At 41.0% G+C, this 27,747-nt stretch overlaps 1 protein-coding gene across 1 annotated transcript in view; it reads left to right on the plus strand.

Annotated features, from left to right (window-relative positions):
- Positions 1–27,747, plus strand: part of ATP2B1 (ATPase plasma membrane Ca2+ transporting 1) — a 274,638-nt gene that overhangs the window by 132,929 nt on the left and 113,962 nt on the right. The window contains 3 exon segments of the mRNA XM_033951664.1: positions 21,573–21,770; positions 27,197–27,451; positions 27,534–27,659. Of these exon segments, the coding sequence (XP_033807555.1) occupies positions 21,573–21,770; positions 27,197–27,451; positions 27,534–27,659 (579 nt within the window).

Genomic DNA, 27,747 nt, shown 5'->3' on the forward strand with positions numbered 1-27,747 from the left:
GTACACCTTTCCATTACACCCACTCACACTCTGCGATCAGTCATTCATTACCCACTCAGCCATACACTTAACACTTGTATCTCACCCAACATGCTGCCCCTGGTCACTTGACACACGCAGTCACACACGCCCTGCATTCTGATTTAACATGCTCATACTTTTCAAGCAGATCCACACTCCCTGCTAACTGTCCACCCCTACGTACATCTCATCTACCCATACTGCCAAAACGTGTGTACTTGGCCTTAAAGAAACATGTCTCTGTGCTGTGCTTTTAGCATCTGCTTTCTAATTTGTGGCCTGAGGCATTTGTTTCTGTATATATTTGCAACATTTTCATATCTATATCTCCATCTGTCTGTGAGCAAGATCTATACCATTATTTAATCTGTTTATGTGAAAAATAAATGTATTGCATAATACATGCTGTTATATTGATATACTTTGGAATAAAAAAAAATAGCAAAGTACAATAAGATTCCATAAATAGAATAAATTATATCATAAATACTAGTGTCATAGTTAACAATATAACTATGTAGTTATACTAAGTAGACAAGTTTGGTTAAAGGGGAAAACGTTGTAAATTTGTAACATTTCTTATGAATTATATACATTTTTCAAGAGGTGTCTGAATTCCTTATAATTAGCTATTTCTCTGGTCAGATCTGGAAGAGAATTTCAGTGATAAGCAGAACTATAATTCATAATTTTATTAAGTGTGTGTTTCTGCCAAAAGGTTTTGGGGGATGGAAACTGCAGGGCATATAGTTTAGAACAGTGGTCTCAAACTCAAACCCTTTGCAGGGCCACATTTTGGATTTGTTGGTACTTGTAGGGCCGCAGAAAAAAATAGTTAATGTCTTATTAAAGAAATGACAATTTTGCATGAGGTAAAACTCTTTATAGTTTATAAATATTTCCTTTTGGCTAAATAATAATGTCATTTATAGCTAAAGAAACATATGATCAAGAAACAGTTTTATTTTACTTTTGAGATTATGATAAACATACCGAGAGCCTCGAAATAGTACCTGGCGGGCCGCATGTGGCCCCCGGGCCGTGAGTTTGAGACCACTGATCTAGAAGATCTTGTACATCATCCTGAAAGATATGGCAGTGGTTCCCAACCCTGTCCTGGAAGACTACCAGGCCAGTCGGGTTTTGGAGATAGCCCTAATGAATATGCATGAGAGAGATTTGCATATAATGGAGGTGACAGGCATGCAAATCTGCTCCACGTATATTCATTAGGGCTATCCCCAAAACCCGACTGGCCTGGTGGTCCTCCAGGACAGGGTTGGGAACCACTGAAATATGGTATCACCAGTGTCAATAAACAAGCTGGAGCTTGTCAAATGAAGAATTTTAAAGGTTAGATATAATAATTTTGCAAGTAATTTGGGCTCAAATTGAAAGCCAATGAAGTCCTTTCAAAAATGGAGTGGCTCATCCCTATCTTCTGCCTCTTGGCACAAGTTTAGCTATTTTGGGTTGGATTTTTTAAAAACTTGTAACCTGTAAAAGAAGTCTGCCAGAGGTGCATATATATATAGACCAGATAGACAATATTGCAGTAACCAGTAGGAAAGAACCATGGCTTGTATATCTATAATCAAATGTTCCTTAAACAGTTTCTAATTTGCCTCATATGGCAAAGTTAAAGAAAATAATTTGATGTAGTGTGTGAGCAGCCTGTGTTGATAGTGGAATCCAGAACATTTCTCAGTGTCTACCCCACGAGTGTCAAAGTCCCTCCTCGAGGGCTGCAATCTAGTCAGGTTTTCAAGATTTCCCCAATGAACATAAGCAACGCCTCTGCCGAGTCAGACCGTGGGTCCATCGTGCCCGGCAGTCTGCTCCCGCGACGGCCCCCCCAGGTCAATGACCTGTAAGTGATCTGTTATTTAACATTTTGCCTTGTATATAGTATCCCTCTAGTTATACCCTTCAATCCCCTTTGCCTTCATGAACATGTCCAATCCCTTTTTGAATCCCAAAATCGTACTCTGCTCCACCACCTCCTCTGGAAGCTCATTCCAGGTGTCCACCACCCTCTGAGTGAAGAAGAACTTCTAGTATTTGTTCTGAATCTGTCTCCTTTCAATTTTTTTGAGTGCCCTCTTGTTTTTGTTGCCCCAGCCAGTCTGAAGAATCTGTCCCTCTCTACCTTCTCTATATCCTTCATGATCTTAAAAGTTTCTATCATATCCCCTCTAAGTTTCCGCTTTTCCAGGGAAAAGAGCCCCAGCTTCTCCAGTCTCTCAGCATATGAAAGGTTTTCCATGTCCTTAATCATTTTTGTTGCTCTTCTCTGGACCCGCACGAGTACTGCCATGTCCTTCCTAAGGTACGGCGACCAGTATTGAACGCAGTACTCCAGATGTGGGTGCACCATCGCCCGATACAGTGGCAGGATAACTTCCTTGGTTCTGGTGGTGATGCCTTTTTTGAGGCCGCTGCGCATTGTGCCGCCGGCTTCATTGTTCTATCCACCAAAACCCCCAAATCCATTTCTAGGCTGCCTTCCCCCAGTACCATACCCCCATTGTGTAGTTGTACATCGAGTTTTCTTTCCCTATGTGCAAGACTTTACATTCCTCTACATTGAAGCTCATCTGCCATTTATTTGCCCATTCACTCAGTTTGTTCAGGTCCTTTTGTAATTCCTTACATTCCTCAACAGTTTTAACCCTACTGGAGAGTTTTGTGTCATCCGCAAATTTTATAACTTCACACTCCGTCCCCGATTCCAGGTCATTGATAAATATATTGAACAGCAGCGGTCCCAGCACCGACCCCTGCGGGACGCCACTCGTGACCACTTTCCAGTCAGAGTAGTGTCTTTTTACTCCTACCCTCTGTTTCCTGTCCACCAGCCAATTTCTGATCCATCTGTTCACGTCCCCTTCCACCCCGTGGTTCCACAGTTTCCTTAGTAGGCGTTTGTGGGGTACCTTGTCGAAGGCTTTTTGGAAGTCCAGATATATGATGTCTATGGGGTCACCTTTGTCCAATTGTTTGTTTATTCCTTCAAAGAAGTGCAGTAGGTTCGTTTGGCATGATCTTCCTTTACAGAAACCGTGCTGGCTGGTTCTCATCAGATTATTTCTTTCTATGTGTTCATTGATACTATCCTTGATTAATGATTCGGCCATCTTTCCCGGAACTGAGGTTAAGCTCACCGGTCTGTAGTTCTGAGATCCCCTAGGAGAATGGTATAGAAAACTGAACAAATAGTGTAGACCAGGGGTGTCAAAAGTCCCTCCTCGAGGGCCACAATCCAGTTGGGTTTTCAGGATTTCCCTAATGAATATGCATGAGATCTATTTGCATGCACTGCTTTCATTATATGCTAATAGATCTCATGCATATTCATTGGGGAAATCCTGAAAACCCAACTGGATTGTGGCCCTCGAGGAGGGACTTTGACACCCCTGGTCTACACTATTTGTTCAGTTTTCTATACCATTCTCCTAGAGGATCTCAGAACAGTTTACATTAATTTATTTACGTACTCAAGCATTTTTCCCTGTTTGTCCCGGTGGGCTCACAGTCTGTCTAATGTACCTGGGGCAATGAGGGGATTAAGTGACTTGCCCAGGGTCACAAGGAGCAGCGTGGGTTTGAACCCACAACTTCAGGGTGCTGAGACTCTAGCTTTAACCACTGCACCACACTCTCCTCTATCTGTGTATAAAGGGGTACTGATGTCGGACTAGACCTAATGCAACCAACCATCACAAGTAAATTTGTGTTTTCTGATTTAGGTTTTTACTGACTTACTGTTATCCATTTTTCAGCTCTCCTATGACAAACATTTTAATCTGGAGAATACTTAAATAAAAGAATCTCACCAACATATGATACACAAGAAATATCCAATCAATTTAAAGGAGAGGAATGTACAATGATAAATGTTAAATGAAATTGGAGAAAGGGGGATCCCTAAGACACCCCTCAATCTACTTCCCAGACAGCTTGTCGCCCCCATGATTAACTGCCAATCATTTGACTTTCTCCTATAAAGAATTTAGAGAACAGTTGTAAAATTATATATGACATCCTTAGTTTACAAAGCTTAATACTAGGTTGGTGTCTAACACAGCTAATAAACTGAGCTGCATCACAGTGGCCTGGCTTCCTCTACTATAAAGTATAACTCATACGTCTATCCTGCTAGAACAGCCTAGACCTGTGGTCTCAAACTCAAAGCCTTTGTTGGGCCACATTTTGGATTTGTAGGTACTTAGAGGGCCACCGAAAAAATAGTTAATGTCTTATTAAAGAAATGACAATTTTGCATGAGGTAAAACTCTTTATAGTTTATAAAACTTTCCTTTAACAGTTAAAAGGAAAGATATATAAACTATAAAGAGTTTTACCTTATGCAAAATTGTCATTTCTTTAATAAGACATTAACTATTTTTTCTGCAGTCCTCACATTTAAAGTTTAATATATTTTCTTTCTCAAAACTGACACATTTCAATCACTATATTGAAAATAAAATCATTTTCCCTACCTTTGTTGGCTGGTGACTTTGTTTTTCTGTGCTTTTAACTATGTTTCCAGGGCCTTCTTGTCCTTTGACTGTTTTTCTCTCTGTCTTCACTTTCTGCTTTGCATCCATCTTTGGCATTAACTTAATATTCAATTTTTCTGCTTTCTTTTCAAAATCTACGTTTCCATGTCTTACCTTCCCTTCATATCTCTCTCTTCTTCCATCCTATTTCTATGGTCTAACATCTCTTTCCTTCCCTTCCCTCCCCCCATGCCCTGGCATCTCTCCCTCCCCCTTCATGGTATGGTATCTCCTTTCCTTCCCTCCCTCACATGAACTTGGCATCTCTTGTTCCTCTCATCTCCCTTATCTTCCTTCTCCATCATTCCCTCTCTTTCCCCAATTGGGTGCAGCAGCAACAGAAGCAGCATTTCCCTTCCCCCTTTCCTGTGCAGCAGAGGCATTTCTCTTCCCCCTTCCCTCCCTCTTCCTTTCCCTGTGCAGCAGCAGCAGCATTTCCCTAGGGTCCCCCTTTCCTATGCAGAAGAAGCATTCTTTTTCCCCTCCCCTTCCGTTCCCTTCCTTGTGAAGCAGCAGCATGTCTGGCTGGCTCCCTTGCTCAGTTGATCGCTCCGTTCAAAGCCGCGAGTGGCGGCTCCTCGCGAGATCCGCGCCTGCGTCAGAAGCCTCTCTGATGTTGTGACGTCAGAGAGGCTTCTGATGCAGGAGTGGATAGCACGAGGAGCCGCCACTTGCGGCTTTGAACGGAGCGATCAACACCACCATCTGTTCGTGATCTCCTTCTTTATCATTCCTAGCATTCTGTTCACCCTTTTCGCCGCCGCCGCCGCCACACATAGCGCAGACGGCTTCATCGATTTGTCAATCATAACTCCCAAGTCTCTTTCCTGGGAGGTCTTTCCAAGTACCGCCCCGGACATCCTGTATTCGTGCAAGAGATTTTTGTTACCGACATGCATCACTTTAAACTTATCAACATTGAACCTCATCTGCCATGTGTTTTGGTAAAAGCCGTACAGGTTTTTGATAGGGCCATCCTAGAAGGTGTTAACTTCCTCCCAACCTGTGAGGTAAAAGCTTTGGTACATCCCATAGGTCTGGACTGATTTAGGAGGAGGATAAAGAAGGTGAAATGTTATTACTAGGGATGCAGGTTTAGTGCGTTAATAATGCGATTAACATACAAATCTGTAAAGCAGATTTAAAATTTTTTTTAAAAAAAATGAATCATAATTAACGTGATTACCTCACCTGCTGCTTCTAAGCCGGACCCGCTGCTTTTCTAGGCATATACTAATAAAAGTGGCGTACGAGCTTCTACCCAGTGATACATTTTTGGCATGGAGAGGGGCAGTTGCTTGCAGGGCACTAGTGCAGTGTTATTCATTGAAAGGCTGGTGAAACAATGGTAGCACTTGGGGACCTTTGAGTGGCCTGCACTGTTGCTGGGGTTTTTATTATTATTTATTACACAATGCAACAAAAAAAATTTTCGGAATCATCTGACAACAGCACATTTTTCTAAATCGTTTTTCATTCTGATTTCAAATCTGTTAGCTTTTTTCAGTCAAGTAAACTTTTTAATTTATGACTAATGTTAGTTTATTAAATCTTCTCAGACCCTCAGTGGCACCACTCAGAACTCAAACTTCTCATAGTCCTGAGCTTTACGTGTCAGCTCGTCACTGGGTCTACTTTCTCTTAACTAGAGCTTAATTTTGTAACTTCCACTCTATTAACTCTATATTTATCAGTTAGTACTTAGCTTAAGTTTGTGGCTAGATCTTCTTGGCTAAAGATGTCAACGTTAGTTAGGGATGTCAAAGCCGACATGTTTCGCCTAGATTGCTTTTTCAAGGCTCCATCCCTATTCCCCACCAACGACCATTGTAACCGTCAATTTGTAACCGTAGAGAATTGACGGTTACAATGGTCGTTGGTGGGGAATAGGGATGGAGCCTTGAAAAAGCAATCTAGGCGAAACGTGTCAGCTTTGACATCCCTAACTAACGTTGACATCTTTAGCCAAGAAGATCTAGCCACAAACTTAAGCTAAGTACTAACTGATAAATATAGAGTTAATAGTGTGGAAGTTACAAAATTAAGCTCTAGTTAAGAGAAAGTAGACCCAGTGACGAGCTGACACGTAAAGCTCAGGACTATGAGAAGTTTGAGTTCTGAGTGGTGCCGCTGAGGGTCTGAGAAGATTTAATATAGGTTGTTTATGTAGCTGGAAGAAAGTAGTATTCTGGCTGTAATTGGGAGTTGAATGTTAAGCACCTTGATTCTAAAATAGTGCATTTACTTGATTAATGTTAGTTTAGGGTATTTTAGCATATAGGGTTTTAAGAAATACAGCATCAACTTAAAGAAATGTTGCAGTGTCTTCGGTCCAAAGTCTAATAAGCACACAGAATAGCACAATTATACTGGACGGTGTCACTTAGCAACCAATATTTCTTCAATAATGCTTAAGGCTCCTTTTCCAAAGGTGCGTTCGGGCCTTAATGCGCGGAATAGCGCGCGCTAGCCGCTACTGCCTCCTCATGAGCAGGCGGTAGTTTTTCGTGTAGCACGCACTAATCCGGTGCATGCGCTAAAAACGCTATCGCACCTTTGGAAAAGGAGCCCTTAGAGTATGATTTCTTTTTGTGAGTTGTCTGGATTGTCACGGTACAACATCCAACAGTAGTTGGCCATCATACTCTCATTCCAGAGACCTTGTTAGCGACGCTCCATTAACTGTATGTCCTGGTGAAAACGTTCTCCTTGCTTGTCACTCACCATACCAAGAATTTCCGGAAAAAAGTCAAGATGTGAGTGCAAAAAGTGTATTTTTAATGACATGCAACAGCCAAGTTTCTGATACGAGTCAAGATTCTGAACTCCTTCCTTGTACGAAGGAGACTTATGGTTGCCCAGAAAGTTTTCTACTAACCATTTGAATGCCTCCCAAGCTTCAAGCTCAGCTGCTGAGAGTGTTTTCTTAGAATCTGCATAACGGACTTGATTTGTGGGCCTATAAATATCCTTTCCTTCAGTTTTGTAGTGCTGATTTTTGGAAATTTCTTAACAAGATATTGAAAACCTGATGAGTTTGCTTTACCCATGGCCTTTACCAGGCTCTTCCTCAACCCCAGCTTGATATGAAGAGGTGGAATAAATATTTTATGAGGATTCACCAATGGCATAAATTTCACACTGTTTGTCCTTGGATTATAGGTATCCCTCAGCTGCCAGACCTGCTTGACATAATGTTCAGCTGTAGATGTGATATCCCAGAAGCACAGGAAACAGCAGTATTTAGTGAATCCTCCTTGCATTCCTATTAGCATGCCAATGACCTTCAGATCACCACAGATGTTCAAATGGTGTGTTTTATAACTGATTGCTTCTAGTAAATTCTTCATATTTTCATAAGACTCCTATAGATGAGCAGAATGGGCAATTGGTATACTTGTTTGGAATTTCCGTTGTGCAGTAACACTGCCTTCAAGCTTCTCTGTGAAGAATCAATGAAGAGACGCCATTCATCTGGACAATGCACTTGTGACAAACTGTGAAGAGCCCATTGATGTCATGACAAAAGTACAATGAGCCATTTACAGTGAAGAATGTTATTAAGTTATGATTTCTTTTTCTGTAATGAGTTATATTAGCATCTTTTGCAAGTAAGTGCTTTTGCTTAAAGCCTTGAAGCAAGAAGTTCTGCTTTTTCTTTTGAAAGATTTAGATCACGAATAAGATCATTGAACTCGGCTTGTGTAAAGGTTCTGAATCTTCATCAATCACATCTTCAGGATCAGATAATTCTGGATTGTGACTAGCTGCTGCATCATCATCACATTCCTCATCATGTTCCACAGAAGCAAGTCCATCTTGTGGAGATACAGGGACAGGCAGCGAGTCATCATGAGGAACAGGCCTAATAGCAGAACCCAGAGTAGGATAAATAAACTTGTGTTCACAAGGCAAAAGTAGCAATCTTTAATATGGTCTCACGGTTCCCTCCATATCATTGGGATTTCAAATCACATCGCTGCCTTTTGTCGATTGAACCAGTCACAAAGTCCATTGGAATAACTGGTACAGATGATATGTGGAGCCCAAGATTTATCCTGGTCCAGTGGACATCCAAAGTACAATTTGTATACCTTCTTCAGATCTATGATAGTTGAGCGATGTTGTGCTTTCATCGTGAATGAACCACAGATGTAACAGAAACTATCTGGATGATTAGTATAATGTCTTGGCATGATAAAGACTAATATTAATCACTGTAAATAATGTGTGTAGCAAAAAACAACAAAGACAACTGTCGTTAACCCTCCTTATACATTTGTCTTATAAATGCATGATATATCACCCAATTAACATTTATAATTATATATAATGAGACTCATCACAAAAATGTGACATGCTAGTGAAAAGCTAAACACAGATTTGAAATCAGCATGAAAAATACTACAAAACCCACCCAACATTAACTCTGATGAAAAGGATGTATTGACCTGTGATTAATTCTACCCACCCACTATCCCTCTGTTCTGCCAGGTTGGTCTGATCCAGTCTGCACTTTCCCAGGCTCCTCTCCCTTTATCCTTCAGCGGGTCTGGCTCTTTTCCTGCCTGCACTTCAAAGCACACAATTGTCTTACAAAGTTGGGTTTTCCCTGCAATGATTTATCCAGGTTTCTTCCAGGCACCTAGGGGGCCTTCTCTCCATGTATCATACCATACAGCAACAGCAGAGGGAAGGCCTCCAGAAAAATTGGAACACCTGACTTTGTAAGACCATAGGGTGTTGTGAATTGCTGGCTGGAAGGCCAGCCCACCCACTGAAGGGGAGAAAAGGTTGGAAAAAACCAGATGGTATTGGGTAGAAGAAGGGCAGAGTTACCAAAATCACACAGGAGCAGAGTGAGCGATTGAGATCATGGTTGGGGGAAGTAGGGAAAAATACTGGACTTGCGAAGGGGAAGGAAAGGAGGGCTGGGACTAGATCACATTGGGTAGAAGAGGAGAGCCATCAGACTTGGGAAGAGAGGACCATAGTGAGAGATGCTGGCCTGTAGGGGATGAAGATTGCAGAAGGAAGGAAGTGAAGCGGGAGAGGGAAATGCTGAAGGAGAAGGGAACCTAGGGAAATGCTGGAAAGGGGGAGGATTGTAATACTGGATGGAAGGTAAGAGAAGAGAAAGGGAGGAGATGGTACACATGGATGGGGAAGAGAAGAACGAGAAGAATTTTGCATATGGATAGAGGCAGAGAATGGGAAAAGATCTGGAAGAGATGTGCACATGGATGGGAGGGTGGGGAGAGAAAGAGCGGGAAGAGATGGTACACATGGAGGGGAAGGGAAGATCTATAGGAGATGTTGTACATGGATGAATGGCAGGGGAAGAGATGGTGCATATGGATGTAAAACAGGGAAGGGAGGAGAGCAGGAGGAAATGGTGCACCGGAAGGACAAGGAAAGGGGAAGAGAGCAGGAGGAGATGTAGGAGGCAGAAAAATAGAAAAAGGCTATATGTGAAAAATCAGTACCATAGATCAACATAGGCCTGAAAATTAAGAAAGGAAAGAAAATCCCACTGCAATACGAGGCCCTGGAAACAGAATAAAAAACACAGAGGGAAACACAAGCAGAGACTGAAAACAAGATGATTTAAGCAAAATGTCACCAGATAAAAAAGGTAAGAAAATAATTTTATTTTCAGTCTAGTCAGTGAATGAAATATGTGAGTTTTTGAGTATTTACATTTTCTCTCTTTGTATTTTGCACTGTACACAAAGAAATGTATATTTTCCATTTCTGGTGGTGCATTGCAATCAGAGTCTCTCATCTTAGGACAGGGCCTTACCTAGCTGTGTGCAACCCAAAGGTGAAGCCATCCACCCAATTTATCAAACTAATTTGTATTTTATAGTAGGGCTATATGTTTACCATATTTAAAATATTTTACCTATTAATCGCTACCGCACAATGTGATTAATCATGATTAAAATTTTTAATCTTCCTTCAGCCCTAGTTATTACCTATTAATTTCCTTTCCTTGAATTCTGCTAGACCAGTTCAGGACCAGTTCAGGGAAACTGAAGGATTTGATAGATTCCTGGGTCTTAAATCTGATACTTGTCTGTTTTTAGTTAGTTTTACAAAGATATTCTTATGAGGTCTCTGTTCTGGGTTCTCTTCTTTGATTGAACCCATCCATCCCTCCTTCTCGTCCAATCTCCTCAGCACTCTCCCCCCTTCCATTTTCATATGCCCTCTTCTATTGTACTAAAAAAAAAAATCACCTCCTCTCAAACAAAAAAAGGGCTCACATGTTGGCAGGAGTGGAGTGGGCAAACAAATGCAGTGGGGCTTTCCCTGAGTGAGTCCTCCATGCTGGGTTGCCAAGGATGGAAAAAAAAATATCACAGGAATTGGCATTGAGGCAGTCGCAGGACGATGACTCTAGGACCTGCATTACCAGCCTCGCACATCCCACATGATGCATGGCCTTAAGCATCTGCACATGGCTCAAGACCGCTGAATTCCAGCCCCACTGAACCTCTTGCTTTGGAGAGGATGGAAGCCAGTCAACTGTTCTTGAGCATTTGCAGATGCTCAAGGTCCTGCAGGGCTGGCCACCATGAAATGCTGGTGATGCAGCACTGCAAATTAGGTGAAACCAAATACTCGATGTAACTATTGTTTCTGGGTCTGGGAGAGCTAGCCTTTTGCCTGACACGTTAATCGTGATTAAATATTTTAGCGGCGTTAAAAAAAAAAACTTACCCACCCACCCTCCTTATATAAAGCTGACCTAGTGGCTGCCGCTGCAGTAACTGCCCCGAAGTCCGTAGGAATTTAAAGGGCTTCAAGGCTTTTGCTGCATGGCAGCTGCTAGAGCAGCTTTGTAAAAAGGGAGGGGGAGGTTAATGTGTTAATTGCATTAACGTGTTAAATCTACAGCTCAAATCTTAACTCGGTATTTAGTTCTCTATTTGTCATCTTGTGCACGTAAGATGAATTCTCATGTTTTGTGAGTTCTGGTTTCTCCACATACAGTTACAGCTTATCGGGAGTGTTTAAAACAAATTGCCATATTTTAATTTTTTTGCCTTCATGTTAGTCTCTTTGGTTCCGGTTGTCTCTTCCTCAGTATCTTATTTCAAAGAACTGAACTATCTTTAGCAAAGAGCTAAAGTATGTACTTGAATATAAGTCGGGCGGCTTAATATTCAAGTGTCCATTGCCAGGTTCTGCACTCAGCCTCCCTCCCTGCCAAGTTCTGCACCCAGCCCCCTCCCTGCCAGGCTCTGAACACTGTCCCACTCTCCTTCCCTGTACCCTCTTCCCCCTAAAAAGAGCCAACCTCATCAGTGATGTCACAATGGCTTGATTGTCCTTGTACTCCCCTCTGCCCTCTAACCCAGCCAGCAGATTAACCCTTCCCCTTAACTTAAACCACCTAGTGGTAGGCCGGGACAGGAGGGATCCCTCCCGTCTTCTGTACCGGCCGACACTAATAATTACCACCCTCCCTCCTTCCTTCCCTCGCGTACCTGTTCCCTGGTGGTCCAGCGTGTATTCTGCGCTGAAATCCTCCTTTGTAAAGGTAGTAGCCAGCAGTGCACTCAGGCCATCACGCAGGAGCGAGCTTTTCGTGCTGCCGGCCGACCCTGCACCACTCCTTGATAGGCTGCTGTGAGAACCACGAGAACATGCGGCAGCCTATCAAGGAACGGTGCAGGACTGGCCGGCAGCACGAAAAGCTCGCTCCTGTGTGTCGGCCCAGGTGCGCCGCTGGCTACTACCTTTACAAAGGAGGATTTCAGCGCAAGATACACGCTGGACCACCAGGGAACAGGTACGGGAGGGAGGGAAGGAGGGAGGGTGGTAATTATTAATGTCGGCTGGTACAGGAGACGGGAGGGATCCCTCCAGTCCCAGCCTAAGGCAGGCCTGCAGGAAGTCCGGGAGGATTTTAGGTGGTCACTGGGGGATGATCCGAATATAAACCGGGATTTTTGGGACCCCCATTTTTGGGCCAATTTTTGGCCCAAAAATCCAGGTTTATATTCGAATATATACAGTAATTATTTCTCAGTGATAATAATCCTAGTTTAGATCATGACTTCAAATTACTTTTTCAGCTGTTAATATTTTTTTGGGAAGACATTCTTGTGTTTCTGAAAAAATCTGATCACTAAGGTGACAATTCTATCTGCACCAAGATATAGGCACCATAAAGGGGCGTGCATAGTGCCAATTCTATAAAGGCATGCCTTATCCATTATAGAATACTAATGTAAAGTGGCCTTGGTGCACTGATACCTAGGCACGACCGCTTAGACCATGCAAATGGCAGGCTTAAGTTGCATTGTGGACAAATAAATGTTTTATAAGCTGCAAGTGTCACTAAGCAAAATGCCCATGTGCTGCCCACAGGAATGAACCTATATGTGTGCTGGGTTTACAGAATAGGACCTAGCACTTAATGTGGATATCTGCCAATTAAGAGGGCTAATCCTGCAAGTAAGAGATAATATTCTGTAAACATTGGGAACCTTAAATTAAGCATGCCTTATAAAATTGTTCTCATGACAGATTTAGTACTTACTACTTTGCTTTCTTGCATAGTGAAATGTTTTGTAGAACCATTTTATAAAGTAGGGAAAGCATGGCTTATGGAATACTTCCAATCCCTCTTCCTGTTTGTGTATTGGATTTAGGGATATTAGTTTTGAACCCCATGTATAATTTTAGCATTTCTTTGGATTGAAAGAGAAATTTAGGCAAGTGTGATAATTTATTTAGCCTCTCATACAGAAATCCATTGAGATATTTAGGGGACGGAGGGGGGGCATTATTTCCTCCAAGACCACTGGTCTGGTCTGGTTTCTTTTCAAATATAGTGAGTCATGTTGGGGGGGGGGGGGTTGCTCACAGTTTCTTCTAACCCCTTCCCTCATGGCAAATTAGAGTTTATTCTGTCATTCCATACCAAAATTTCTCAGGTAGTAAAATGATCTTTGTTCAAGTTGTACTTCATTCGCTCACTTATTTTTCCTTCAGCTCTTAACATTCTAGTACACTCTTTAATCATCCAAGAAATCGATTACTGTAATTCTCTATATGCCGGTCTAAGACACACAGAACTTTGCAGATTACAAATTATCCAGACTACAGCTTTATGGCTCATTTACAAAGCTAAGAAATTTGATCTTATCACTCCCCTTCTGTAACAATTTCATTAGCTTCCTGTCTCTCAAAGGATTTCATATAAAATACTAGCTTTAATCTTTAAAACACTTATCTCAGGAGAACCTACATACGTAAATCACTGTCTCATCCCAAATAGGTCCCTCAGATCAGCAAACCAAAAACAACTTTTGGTCCCCCGCAATACTGTTCTGCTCTGTCAGCAGCCCAAAATTAAGAAATTCCCTGCCTGTCCATCTGCTACTAAACACATCAATTGAAAAATTTAAAACCGTCTTAGACATTTGGCTGGATATACATTACAGTACACTTTTTTTTTTTTGTGCATCGGCTGAGATAGAAGGTCAATTAATTGTAGCTTTAAATTCTTGTTTACCTGCTATGTGGTCTTGTCATTGGCTGAATTCATAATCTTGAATAATCTTAATTTCAGTTAAGACACCACCCACTAGAAAATTGGTGCAAGGTATAACAGGCAGCAATTTTAAGTTATCCACCACATGATCTGACCCCATGACAAGCTCTCTTGATGATGGTAGTTGGACTTCTAATCTGCTTTAGGTCAGGTCACAACATTCACACTGAAGCATGCACCCACCAGTTCGGCATATTCATGGTATACTCATTCTCTTAGAGATGCTAAAGAAGAATATAGAAAAGTAAGGGAAATGGGAACTTGTATACTGCCTTTTTTTTGTCACATTGGCATTTATTCAGCTTACCTTGTTTCTCATTTTAGTTTTTTTTTTTTATCTCTAAGAAAAATATTCGTAAATCTGGTTGTTTTTATTTTTCTTCAGGAAATGCATGTCGTTACAAAATTTTTTTGGATAGGACCTTAGCATTCCAAGAGGATTAATGAATTCATGTTTGAATCTTCTTGTTTCTCCATTACTTACTATCAATTTAGAAAAGATCTTAAAACCCGCTTATTTAAACAATATAATATACATTATTGATTTTCATATTATCATGTAGTTATAATGTAATTTTAATCTTTTTATCTATACTTATTTTAGTTTATATTGTGTTATTTTGTTGTTTTTTTTTATTCATTAGTTTTAATGCTTGTATTAGTTACTTAGAATTTTATTATGTATGATGTTATTATATTGTATGCTGAGTACCTATGGTGTAAACTGCTATGAACTGCTGGTTAGGCGATATATAAAAATAAATTATTATTATTATTATTATTATTATTCAGAGCAGTGGGCACTAGAGGATTAAGTGAGTTGCCCAGGGTCACAAGGAGCCAGCACCAGAATTTGATCTCACATCCTCTGGGTGCAGAGGCAGGAGTTCAGCCAGTGAGCCACAGCCCTCAGAGGCTCTAGATAATAAGATTTCAGAATGATAGAGATTGCTGAAGTAAAAGTCTTTATTCTAAATAGTACACTCAAACGGTTTTGGTTGTCAAATAGTTTCTGTTAAGGCTGCATATGATTCAAGAGCTCCAATAGCTAAGCAGTTAAACAAGGTAACCATAAAGGAAGTACTATATTTATGGACAGTATGTGTGTTTTGGGATTTATTAACCACCTTTATGAAGAGATTCGTCCAATGCTGTTAAGAGGATGTTTTGAATTTGGAGAACCCTCTGAAGACTAGCCATTGATTTGGGGTGTCAGACTGTGTTTTGGGCTGTGCTGGGAACTATTAGTCTAGAGCAGTGTCCCGAAAATTTCTCGAGCTGCGGCACACTAAAGGTAGTGGCCGCAGCTCAAGGCACCCGGAAGTGCGCGGGCGTCGCTGTGATGCGTGTGACGTCATCACGTCGACATCCATGCACGCGCGAAGACCCTTCAGACGGGCCCTGAGATGCCAGTGGGGGGGTGCCAGCAGGGAAGAGGGCCGCGAGAGGCACGTCCTGTAGGCAGTAAGCCAGCGCCGGTTTCTCTCCTCCTCCCCAGCGTTCCGCGGCACACCTGAAATCTCAGGAGGCCCACAGTTTGCAATTCACTGCTTTAGTGCCAATAAAAGATCTGATGGATTGTTTTGCAAAGTAAAGCAGTTCACTAGATCCCTGTCCGTTCGCTCTATTACAAGATGCCCTGACTGTGTCAGTTAAATATTAATAGTTTTTCTACTGTCAAGTCCTACTATAATCACAATTTAGATTGAGGAAGCCGATTCCATAACATCTGGGCTGAGAACTTGATGACGCACTTTTCTGTGGTTTGCATACATTTTTATTCCTGCTAACACAGTGTATCGCAAACTGTGCCGCAGCAGATTCCAGGTGTGCCTCGGGGCGAGAGGCACGTCCTTTAGGCAGTCAGCTGGCGCCGACGACTCTCCTCCTTGACAGCGTCTCTCCTCTCCCCGCACCTCCCCTTCTCCAGGATCCCCCACCAAAGTGACAGCTTGAGGGTCATGGTCGGAGGGCCTCTGCGCATGCGTAAATGTTGACGTGATGACATCATCCCATCGACATCCGTGCACTTCCGGGTGCCTTCCAGCCAGGGTACCAGGTTTAGTATGCCGCCGGCCAAAATGTTTGCCGGACACTGTGCTAACGTAACAAATGTTGAAGACACATTATGCATAGGGATTCAAAAATCAGTCTGCCTAGGTGGGGCAAAATAACCCTCCAGGTTTATTTTTGATTTACTATCCTGCACAATGGGTGTTTACCTTCTAGGCAGTTTACAACTCTTAATAAAAAGTGAAAAGGGATACAAGGATATCGGTGAAAAAACTAAACATAAACAGTGAGGGTAAAGGGTAGAACTAAAAATGTTTGAAAGAAAAGGGAGGGGGTAAAAAAAAACTAGGAGTACACTTCTCCCTCCGAATCTGCGGTTTCAGTATCCGCGGATTCGGTTATTCACAATTTTTTTTAATAGATTTTAATTTTTTGGGCTATTTTTAAGCCCTCTGAGACTCCCCGGAACCTTACCTGGTGGTCTAGTGGGCTTTCGGGGCAGGAGCGACCTTCCTACGCTCCTGCCCCGTGCAGATCACTCATGGGAAATGGCTGCCCTGAGCTTCTGTAGTCTCATATTTTTTTACATTTTATTTTTCTTCAGTTTAAAAATTTTGAATTTTTTACCAAATTTTTCTTTCATGTCTGGAGCGTTAAGCTTTTTCTGGCTTACTATCTACTCAACATCCCCAGACCATAAAGTCCTTTGACCTCGCATTTGCAGTTTTTCTTTTGATGTCCAAGCCTCCTAGTGGAGGAGCAGGAAAGCGGGGTGGGATTAGGAACAAGGAGAGCTCTTGAACTGGAGTTTGGCCCGACCACTTGTGATAAAAATGTGTTTGGGGTTGGGGTCTGCTGGACCACCAGAGATATCATCTTTTTTTTTTTTTGGGGGGGGGGGGGCTAGGGACGTGGTCCACTGGACCACTGTTTTTTTAGGGAGGGGTCAGGATACCCTGGACATGCACACAAGAGTTGTGCCTACCGCTTAGCTCTTTTGGATATGCTCTGGAAGTTCTGGCCCATTTAGTGGCCAATGCTCAACACTAACAGCATACCTCCCAGTTAGAGAAAGACAAAATTCATCACTGTTCCCGTCCCTGCGGGAAACCATCTTCATGTCATTCTTTAAGGAGAGAGGAAAGAATCGGAGTATAATTGGGCACAACCACTGATCCGCAAGCTTTGCTTTGAAGAATGCTGGTATAGAAGGACCGAGGTTGAAATAGACACTAGAAAATGACATGGGATTATTTCCCGCGGCTATCCGCGGGGATGGGAACGGTGATGAATTTTGTCACCGTGTCATTCTCTACTCCCAATAACCATCAAAACGGAACCCTGTTATCTCAGATTTCGAAAGAAACTACAGACTCTTCTCTTTGAGACAATACACTCCATTGACAATCAATAGCTGTTCTAACTCAAAGAACATCATATCCTCTTCCAGTGTCTACTCTATCCTTCCCTGTAGAAGACGCTCCCTCTGCCTCTCTTCCTGCTTACTGTCTCCTTATTTCTTAATTTTTTCTATCTTTTTTGCCTATCACTTGATTTGTATGTCACCTTGAACCTAATTAGACATAGAGCGGCTTACAAATTGTAGATTAGATTAGATATAATTTGCCTGCTGTTTGTGTTGAGCATTGTTCACTTAAAACAGACCAATATTTTTCCGGCGCTATAGCCCAACAATGCTGAGAGTTTTGTGCATCCATGCCTTAGTTTTGTAAAGGTTCTCTGTTCTTGGTTCAGAGTTAGGTCCTTTTGTTTCCTTTTAATTGGTTTTGTCTTTGAATGGCTTCTCAATATCATACTAGAATGTTGCCTGTATACTATTAGTTTCTAGTTTCAAGCTTATTAAAATTTTTGATATAAACGCAATATCAAATATTTTCAATGCGTATAACAATAAAAAATTTTTGGGGGAGGACAAAATAAAACAATTTAAACAGGTAAACATACAATCGATGTATAACAATAAAAAAATTGTCTTTAGAAACTTCAAGTCTGTCTCCCTGTCAGTAAGGGTAATAACCCATAGGCCTGAACTGGTCTAGCAGGAGGAAAGGAAATTTAACAGATTAAGAATAAATTTCATCTTTTTACTTGTACTATTATTTTGTGTGTGTGTTGATTAACTTCAAAGTATATGGCATTATTTTGTCTACCTGGTACTGGTGTGTTGTTAGGTTAAGTTAATCAAGTTTTCTATTCCACCTTTACCTATTCCGTTAAAGGTTGAATTGCAATATAAGAAGCTGGGTCAGGATACCGTGGAGGTTGCGATGTACAAAGTTATTATGGATACAGTTGTAAGGGTGCAAAGTGATCTATCAATATCATTACAGTAGCTTTTAGGGGAAGGTACAGCTTTATTCTTGGGGTATTTTGTTAGTGATGGGTCATCAGTCCAGGTTGTGTTTGGGGTATGTTCGCTTTTGGTTCTCCATCTTGATAAAAGTGGGTTTTTAAGAGTTTCCTAAATCTAAGGTAGTGGTTACAGAAACGTAATGTGATAGGAAGTTGGTTCCAGCACTTTGCTGTTGGTATGGGATGAATCACGTAAGTTGCTTTGAGGACTTGACATTTTTGAATGATGGGAATTTTGAGTTGCATCAGATTTCAAGTTTTTTTGTATAGATTAATTTTATATGGCATTATATATAGTCTACTGATATATTGTCTATGCATAATGTCAAATGTTAATTTAAATCCAACCCTAGGATTTTATGTCACCCTACACCAGATTCATCCTTTCACCTTAGTCCCCTCCTCTGCTCAAGATTATCGCCCCTAATCGCCATCCTTCAGGCTCACCATCTTTTGCCTCTCGATCTCTCACCACAGGCTTGTTTTGGCTCATCCCCCTCCTTTCTGGAAAGTTTTTTTTCATATACACTCTCTTCCAGTGATCTAAAAGAAGGGAGAAAAGAGTGAGACATCTTAGCCCAGCAATTATAGTTTTGGCAACTTGTGTGTGTGTGTTGGGGGGGGGGGGGGGGGTTGGCATGTCTGCAGGAATGCCATATTTCCAGCAAGACTGGTAGCAGTGATAGTGATTGGACTGCAGTGAAAAGAATAGGTTTGCAGGAGGCTGGGGTTTCTGGTAAGGCTGATGGCTGTGGTTACGGCAAAGGGAAGTAGGTCAGTAATAAACACATTTTCTGGATTTTTTGGGAGAAGGCATTTGAGGGGAGGAGGAAAAGTGTTGCAAACAAGCAGGGTAGACATGACTGAGAAGAGCTTGTTAGCAGAATGGTGTTATCAGTTTAATTTTATTTTTTTCCAACCCAACAATGTTGGAAAGAAATTGTACATAAGTGGCTGAAAAATGCCTGTTTTAATGGGAAAAAAACCAAATTTGACTTGGAGTAAACCCTGGGAAGGATGAACAGATTGACCGCGGGGGTTCCAGAGAAACTGTTGCCTGGTACATTTCTGCAGGAGAGAGGAGTTCCGGTATCTGCAGCACAGAAAGATTAATTGAAGCTTGAATTGTTAGGATATAGGAGGGGCAGTTTCCTATTCTGCCCAGGTCAGACACAGCCAAACCATAGACATGCAAACCCTTAGGCTGGTTCTTAATGATTCAGATTTTTTTTTGTATGACTTATAGTGTGAAACCTAGTGATTGAACTGTATTTATTTCTGTTTTAATGGTTGCTATGTACAGTAACACATACTAAACGGTGTATGGCCTCTTAGTGGTGGGCAATGACAAAACCCTATTGCTTAAGCACCCTGTGGTTTAAAATGAAACATATTCTGCTCTCACCTCTTCTGGATGTCAGTCATTATGAAGCGCAATTGTAAAGAGCTCCTTAGTCCAGCAGAATGTTAAGGTTTAAGGCACAAGATCAGTTCAGTTCTAGCAGACGTTTAGAAATGCTGCAGTCAGTGAGGGTAATTTTAAAAAGCTTTTTACCTGGGTAACTTGGAATGTAAACCGCTGAGGTCTGTAATATGGTGTAGGCGGTATAACAAATGATATTAAACATAGCACTATGAACAGATTCCATGTATTTGGGTCAAGAAAAAACCCCTGTACTAACAATATATCTTTATTATTTAATAATTTGTTTTCTCGGGTACTTTAGCTGGATTGTGAGCCTTCGGGACAGTTAGGGAATTTCCAAGTACCTAATTTTTTTACTTTTATTTTTATTTTATTGTAACCTGTTCTGGGCTCTTGGGAGAACGGGCTATAAAAATGAACAAATAGATAGAGCTGCATGAAAACTGTTCTTTCCCCCAGGTACAAAGATTAACAGGAAATGTTAAATGAACTTAGAACAGTGGTCTCAAACTCAAACCCTTTGCAGGGCCACATTTTGGATTTGTAGGTACCTGGAGGGCCTCAGAAAAAAATAGTTAACGTCTTATTAAAGAAATGACAATTTATAAATCTTTCCTTTTGGCTAAGTCTTAATAATAATAAAAATGTAATTTATAGTTATACAAGTATGTTAGGTTTTGCTGAAGAAATTGACGATATAGCACTCATGGAATCGGCATACTAAGGGGAAATACCTTGATAAAGCCCCCTGGGCGAAACATAGCCCATGTTGGAGTGAAGAACCCCTGCTATGCTCCATGAAAGGAGTTCTTGATTTAATTTAAAATAGAAATTTAAAATATAACTATAAAATAAATTATAAAAAGTAGACCGATAAAGATTTTGGTGCTAACAACGCTGTGAATGAAATTTACACACAGCCTGCACTGCTGAGGTCTTGAAGTGGGTACCTAAGGTTGTTGGTGCTTTGATATTTATAGCTAAAGACATATGATCAAGAAACTGTTTTATTTTACTTTTGTGATTATGATAAACATACCGAGGGCCTCAAAATAGTACCTGGTGGGCCGCATGTGGCCCCCCCAGGCCGTGAGTTTGAGACCATTGACTTAGAGGGAGGGCTAGATCAAGGGAAGCATTTCTGAAGGTTCAGAGGAAAAGTATCTGCATGAAAAGGCAGCTGTAAATTTCTGCTGATGGTACTTACCCGGACATTTTTACCTTACTAAACTATGCCCATACTCCTAAATAAGGGGGGAAAAATACCCTTTTTTGGCAGATTGACCCCACTTGTCTTCCAAGATGCACAGCATGGGTTGAGGCACACTCATTTTGGAAGATGATAGTATGAAGGCTGTAGCTGCTGGTATTTCGGGGGGGGGGGAGGTGGGAGGCGGCAGTTGGGTTCATTAAACTACCAGGGATTTTTTTTTGGGGGGGGGGTCCTGGTTAATCTGTAAACCACTGGGAGGGCTAGGATTTCAGTGCCATGTGTAAGGTGCAGCTTTTATCTTATTTTAACAAATAATCATTTTTGTTGTTGTTGTTACTAATTTTTGCACAAATTATTTTTAATAAAATTAACAATTTATTTTCTGATATATAGGTTTAAGTGGAAATCCAGCAGATCTAGAAAGGAGGCAAGAAGAATTTGGGAAGAATATTATACCTCCTAAGAAGCCAAAAACATTTCTTCAGTTAGTATGGGAAGCTCTACAAGATGTAACGTTAATTATATTAGAAGTTGCAGCTGTAATATCATTAGGCCTTTCCTTTTACCATCCACCTGGAGGAGATAATGAATGTAAGTACCATATGGCTGCGGATTAAAAATTATGCTTTTTGCGTTGAGTTCTTATAATGCATTATTTAATGGTGTTTGTGGAGATGGATGTGTGCTGAATGTTTTGTAAAACGGCACACATGTACACACTCCTATAGTACTGAAATTCTGAGGGGTTAATAAATTCAGTAAAGTAGGAGGACAAAGAAGGTTCCTAATAAGTGTCTAACACAACAGAAATAACTTAACTGTTGCTGTTGCTGTGCGAAAAAAGTCAGTTTCCGGTGATGGCCAGCGTGTTTGCTATGCTGCGTTAGGGAATCTTAATGTGTACAGCTCGCCAACTTTAAAGGTAGTCACGTTATCTCAGTGGTCTCAAAGTCAAACCCTTTGCAGGGCCACATTTTTGATTTGTAGGTACTTGGAGGGCCTTGAAAAAAAATAGTTGCTGTCTTATTAAAGAAATGACAATTTTGCATGAGGTAAAACTCTTTCCCCCTCTTTAATTAAGGTTCACTAACCAATTAGCGCACGCTAAATGCGAAGGCATCCATAGATTAACATGCACGCTAATCAGTTAGCGCACCTTAGTAAAAGAGAGCCTTTATAGTTTATAAATCTTTCCAAGTCTTAATAATAATGTTGTAATTTATATCTAAAGAGACATGATCAAGACACTGTTTTATTTTGCTTTTGTTATTATGATAAACATACCAAGGGCCTCAAAATAGTACCTGGCGGGCCACATGTGGCCCCCGGGCCGCGAGTTTGAGACCACTGCGTTATCTATTTCTGTTGTATTTAACATACAGGCAGTTCACAAAACTTGGCTGTATTGCTAATATCGGTGTACTGCAAACTTTTTTAAGCTGAGGCATACTAAACTCGAGGCTGCGGCTGGAGGGCATCTGGAAATGCGTGGGCGTCGTTTTTGAAAATTTTTACATGTCACCCCCTTCCCATCCCCACAGTATTTTTCCCCAGATAGTAATTAATCTGTATAGCAAGTTTGGTTGAAATCTGTCCATGTGTTTCAGAGTTATGATGGAGCATGCATGCACACACACACAGATACATCCGATTTTAGAGAGAGCAAGAGATGTTTTTATTAAATTTATTGTAAACCGCCTAGACGTAATGATAGGCGGTATATCAAGTAAATAATAAACTTGAAACTTGTCATGCACACATGTGATGTCGTCGCATCGACATGCACGGAGACCCTCCAGACGGAGCCCTGAGCCTGCAATTACTACGCCGGTGGGGGGTGCTGCAGGAAGAGAGATGCGGAGAGGAGGAGGGGCACCGGCACCAGCTGACTGCCTAAAGGATGTGCCTCTCATTGCAAGAGGAACGTCCTGTAAGCAGTCAACAGGCTTCTTGCGGCTCATCTGGAATCTCGCTTTGGCACACAGTATGCAATATACTGACTTATATAAGTTAGTATCCCTTGTTCTTATACGTTTTTAAGCAATTTTATAATTTGTTTTTATGTAATTTTATATTGTTAACCGCTTAGAAACCTTTATAAGCGGTCAAAAAAATATTTTAATAAACTTGAAACAGACTACATCAGTGGCATAGTAAAAGGAGGAGTGGTGCGAACTGCCTGGGCGCTGGAACCTCTCTGTCCCGCCACGCTACGCTTGCGCCATCCCTACCCCTACCCCATACCTCTGTAGATCTTTGCTAGCGTGAGCAATTTCTCCTGCCTGTTGCCTGTGCCACCTGGTTCCCCTCTGAAATCACTTTTGGGTTGAGGGGCCAGGAAGTGATGTCGGAGGAAAATTCAAAGCTGGCGCGAGGTGGAGAAAAGCCACTCACACTGGCGAAGATTACGAGTTATGGGGGAGGGGGGAGAGCACAGCCCCATGCGCCTCCTACCCTTACTATGCCCCTGGACTACATTACCATATTTTTGTCCTTATGAAATAGACTTTCAAAATTATACTTGTAGAAATGTATTTTTAAGTTCTACTGTACACAATTAAGACTGCTTAAGCATATTACTAGAAAGTGGAAAGATTATACCAGACTCAATTACACCTTTTGGTGGAACTCACTATGCCATATATATAAAATGGAAAGAATAATTGCTTTACAAAAGGGGAATTATAATAATTTTAAGAAGATTTGGGAGCCATTGATAGCATTTTGTAATGATTAGACACCTTCTTACATAACAGAACATAGTTAGAAGGGGGGGAGGGTATTTAGAGTTATAATTTTTCCTATTTTTGTTTATAATATATGTAATATTGAATGAATTTAATACTATTGTTGGAAGGGATGGGAGGGGGAGGGGTTTTTATTTATATATTTATGCTGATGTTTGATTAGATTTTCAAGTGATTTGTATGATCTAATTGATATTTTATTGTACACTTGTAAGAAATGAAAATGAATAAAGATTTTGAAAAAATAAAAAAGACTACTTAAGAAATTGCAGGTCATTTGGAATCAGTAAATTTGATTCATTGTGCTAGAATTCTAAAATATTAAATGCACATAGTAATATTCTGCTGTTGTGGCTTCAGAAAGTAAACGTAGTGATTTATTATTTCATCCTACTGTCTTGGGACCTGCTTTTGCTGTAAAGATTTAACTTGCATAGTAACATGTTGTAAACCGCCTAGAACTGAAAGGTATTGGCGGGATAAAAGTCATCACTGTAATGTAATAGTAGATGGCAGATAAAAACTGAAATGGCCCATCTAATCTGTTTGTTTAGTTGGTTCGTTTTATAGCCTGTCCTCCCCAGGAGCCCAGAACGGGATACAACAGGGGTCTCAAAGTCCCTCCTTGAAGGCCGCAATCCAGTCGGGTTTTCAGGATTTCCCCAATGAATATGCATGAGATCTATTTGCATGCACTGTTTTCAATGCATATTCATTGGGGAAATCCTGAAAACCCGACTGGATTGCGGCCCTCAAGGAGGGACTTTGAGATCCCTGGGTTACAAGGATATGTACACAGAGGTTTTCAGGAATAGTAACACACATGCACGGTCTGTGTCTGAGTATGGCCGTTTGATGGGGGATGGGCTGGGGAGGGCTTCAGTGGCTGGGAGGGTGTAGATGGGCTGGAGTAGGTTTTAACAGAGATTTCGGCAGTTGGAACCCAAGCACAGTACTGGGTAGAGCTTTGGATTCTTGCCCAGAAATAGCTAAGAAAAAAATTAAAAAATTTAAATTGAATCAGGTTGGGCAGACTGGATGGACCATTCGGATCTTTATCTGCTGTCATCTACTATGTTACTATGTTACAGGATCAAAAACGAGCTACAGAAAATTGAGACTGTTCCCGATGACATACATGCTATGAGGTTGTCACGGTTGCTGTTTACCTCCCACATTTTTAAAGTGCAAAAGCTAATTAGCAATAGCTGCTACTAGTAGAGCACACAAAATATTACATTACATTACATTACATTACATTAGTGATTTCTATTCCGCTTGTGCCTTGCGGTTCTAAGCGGATTACAAGTTAGAAGACTGGACATTTCCAGTAGCATTGCAGTACATATAATCAAGAATGCGTTAAGTTACAATTGTTGTTCTGGACTTTTCCAGGATAAATTGGTAGTAGATAGTAGATAGTGATAGGTTGTTTAGGCGAATAGAGATAATATTGTCCGGATTCTGTTGTTTAGACGAGTAGAGATAATACTGTCCGGATTCGGGTGTTGCTGGTGGTGGTGTTTGGGTAGTCATGAGAGTATTTTCTAATACTTTTGTGAGGTTATGATGATGGGAAGTGTTTTTTGAAGAGATGAGTTTTGATTTCTTTTCGGAATGCTTTAATGTCTATTGATTTGGTCAGTAGATTGGTGATGGTAGTATCGATCTTTGCTGCCTGTGTCGCTAAAAGGCTGTCATATAGTTTCTTTCGTCGTGTTCCTTTGAGAGGGGGGTGAGTGAATAGGCTCTGGGTTCTCCTTAATCTGTGTGAGATGTTACGGTGTAGTCTGTTGTTTAGGTAGCTGGGTGCTGTTCCATGTATTACTTTGTATAGTAGACAGTAGAATTTGAACTGGGATCTTGCTTTTATTGGTAGCCAGTGTGAGTCTAAGTATGCTTTGGTGATGTGGTCATATTTGCCTAGTGAGTAGATGATTCTGAGGGCTGTGTTCTGAACTGTCTGTAATTGTTTTATCATGTAATTTGGGCATGATAGGTATAGGCTGTTACAGTAATCTACAATACTCAGTACTAGGGATTGTACTAATATCTTATTATATAGTAGCTCTTCTCAGTGGCATAGTAAGGGGGCAGGGTTCCACCCCAGGCATCGTGTTGGTGAGGGCGCAGGCAACTGTCCTCCTCTCCCCCCCCCCCTGCCGTGCGCATGCACCGCTTTCCTTCTCCCATACCTCCTAACGTTCCTGACGCGAGCAGCAACCCCCAACCTGCTGTTGCGTCGGCACTTCATCCGACGTCACTTCCTGGACCCGTGCCTAGGAAGTGACATCAGAGGAAGAGCTGGCGCAACAGCAGGATGGGAGTTGCTGCTCACACCAGAGCTACGGGGGGAAAAGGGGGGGCGGGAAGGAGTGTGTGGAGGTGGAGCGGCTTTAAAGCCATCATTCCTGCACATGTCACTGCTGTGGACGCCGGATGGGATAAATGTGCTCCTGTAAGAACCATCCCTTTTTATTCCTTTTCAGTATTGTAGCTATTTGAAATCAGATAACTAGAATTTTATATATTTTTCCCATTGCTCAAGCTTAAACAAATGACCGGGGTAGCCATGCAAATGGTCACTAAAAATTAGAAGAGAAATGATAGATTAAATTTCACTTTTTGGGTGGAATTCATTATGCTTGTGTTATAAATACAAGAAAATTCTGAACAAATGGGTAATAATAAGTTGTTTAAACTGACGGTGGGGTCCATTGACCAATTTTATTAATTTTAATTAAATTGATATCACTGGTTTGATTTGCACATCCAGGAAAGGGGGAGGGAGAGGCATATTATGTATTATGTATTTGCTGTAAATGTAAATCGCTTAGTAGTTACGATAGGCGATTAATCAAATATTGAATAAACCTTGAAACCTTGAATATTATATAAGGATTTGTTTATTAATTACATGTATGTACTGTTGTATGGTTTTATTGTATACATTGGAATTAGGGTGGGTGGGAGAGGGGAGAAAATGGTTTCTCATGTATTTATTGATGGATGGAAGTGCTGTTTTTCAAATTATTTGTATGTATTCCTTTATTCACCATGTTGAGAATGAAAAATTAAAAAAAACCCCAAAGGCCTTATTAGTCACTTGGTTTAACTTTTTGCTAGATCTCTTCCCAAGGCATCCTTGGTGGTATGTCTGGGAGAAGGCATTTTTTGGTGTGGGGTATGTCTGATTTTTCTTTTCGTTTTTTTTACGTTATCCATGCTGTTCCAGGACTTTGTATTAAGACCGCTAATTATTTTATTCAGCAGCGTGTGGCGAACCTAGTGGTGGTGAAGAAGAGGAGGGGGAAACAGGTTGGATTGAAGGAGTTGCAATCCTTCTGTCGGTAGTTTGTGTGGTATTAGTAACAGCCTTCAATGACTGGAGTAAAGAGAAGCAATTCAGAGGTTTGCAGTCCAGGATCGAACAGGAGCAGAAGTTTACAGTTGTGAGAGGTGGTCAAGTAATCCAGATTCCAGTGGCCGACATAGTTGTTGGAGATATTGCACAGATAAAGTATGGTAAATATGCATTAATTTTAGTTCCACTTTGAAAGATGTTTAACTTGAGTGGTTACACTATTAATGAAATTAATTACTTTAGGTGACCTCTTACCAGCCGATGGAGTACTTATTCAAGGAAATGATCTCAAAATTGATGAAAGCTCACTTACTGGAGAATCTGATCACGTGAAGAAGAATTTAGACAAAGATCCTTTGTTGTTGTCTGGTATGTTGCAATTCTATAGTAAAGTACCATAGCATTATACAATACAACATTTATTTATGTGCCGCAAATACTTCTTACAATCTTTAAA

The sequence above is a fragment of the Geotrypetes seraphini genome, chromosome 7 (genome assembly GCF_902459505.1).
Source record: "Geotrypetes seraphini chromosome 7, aGeoSer1.1, whole genome shotgun sequence".
Taxonomy (NCBI): domain Eukaryota; kingdom Metazoa; phylum Chordata; class Amphibia; order Gymnophiona; family Dermophiidae; genus Geotrypetes; species Geotrypetes seraphini.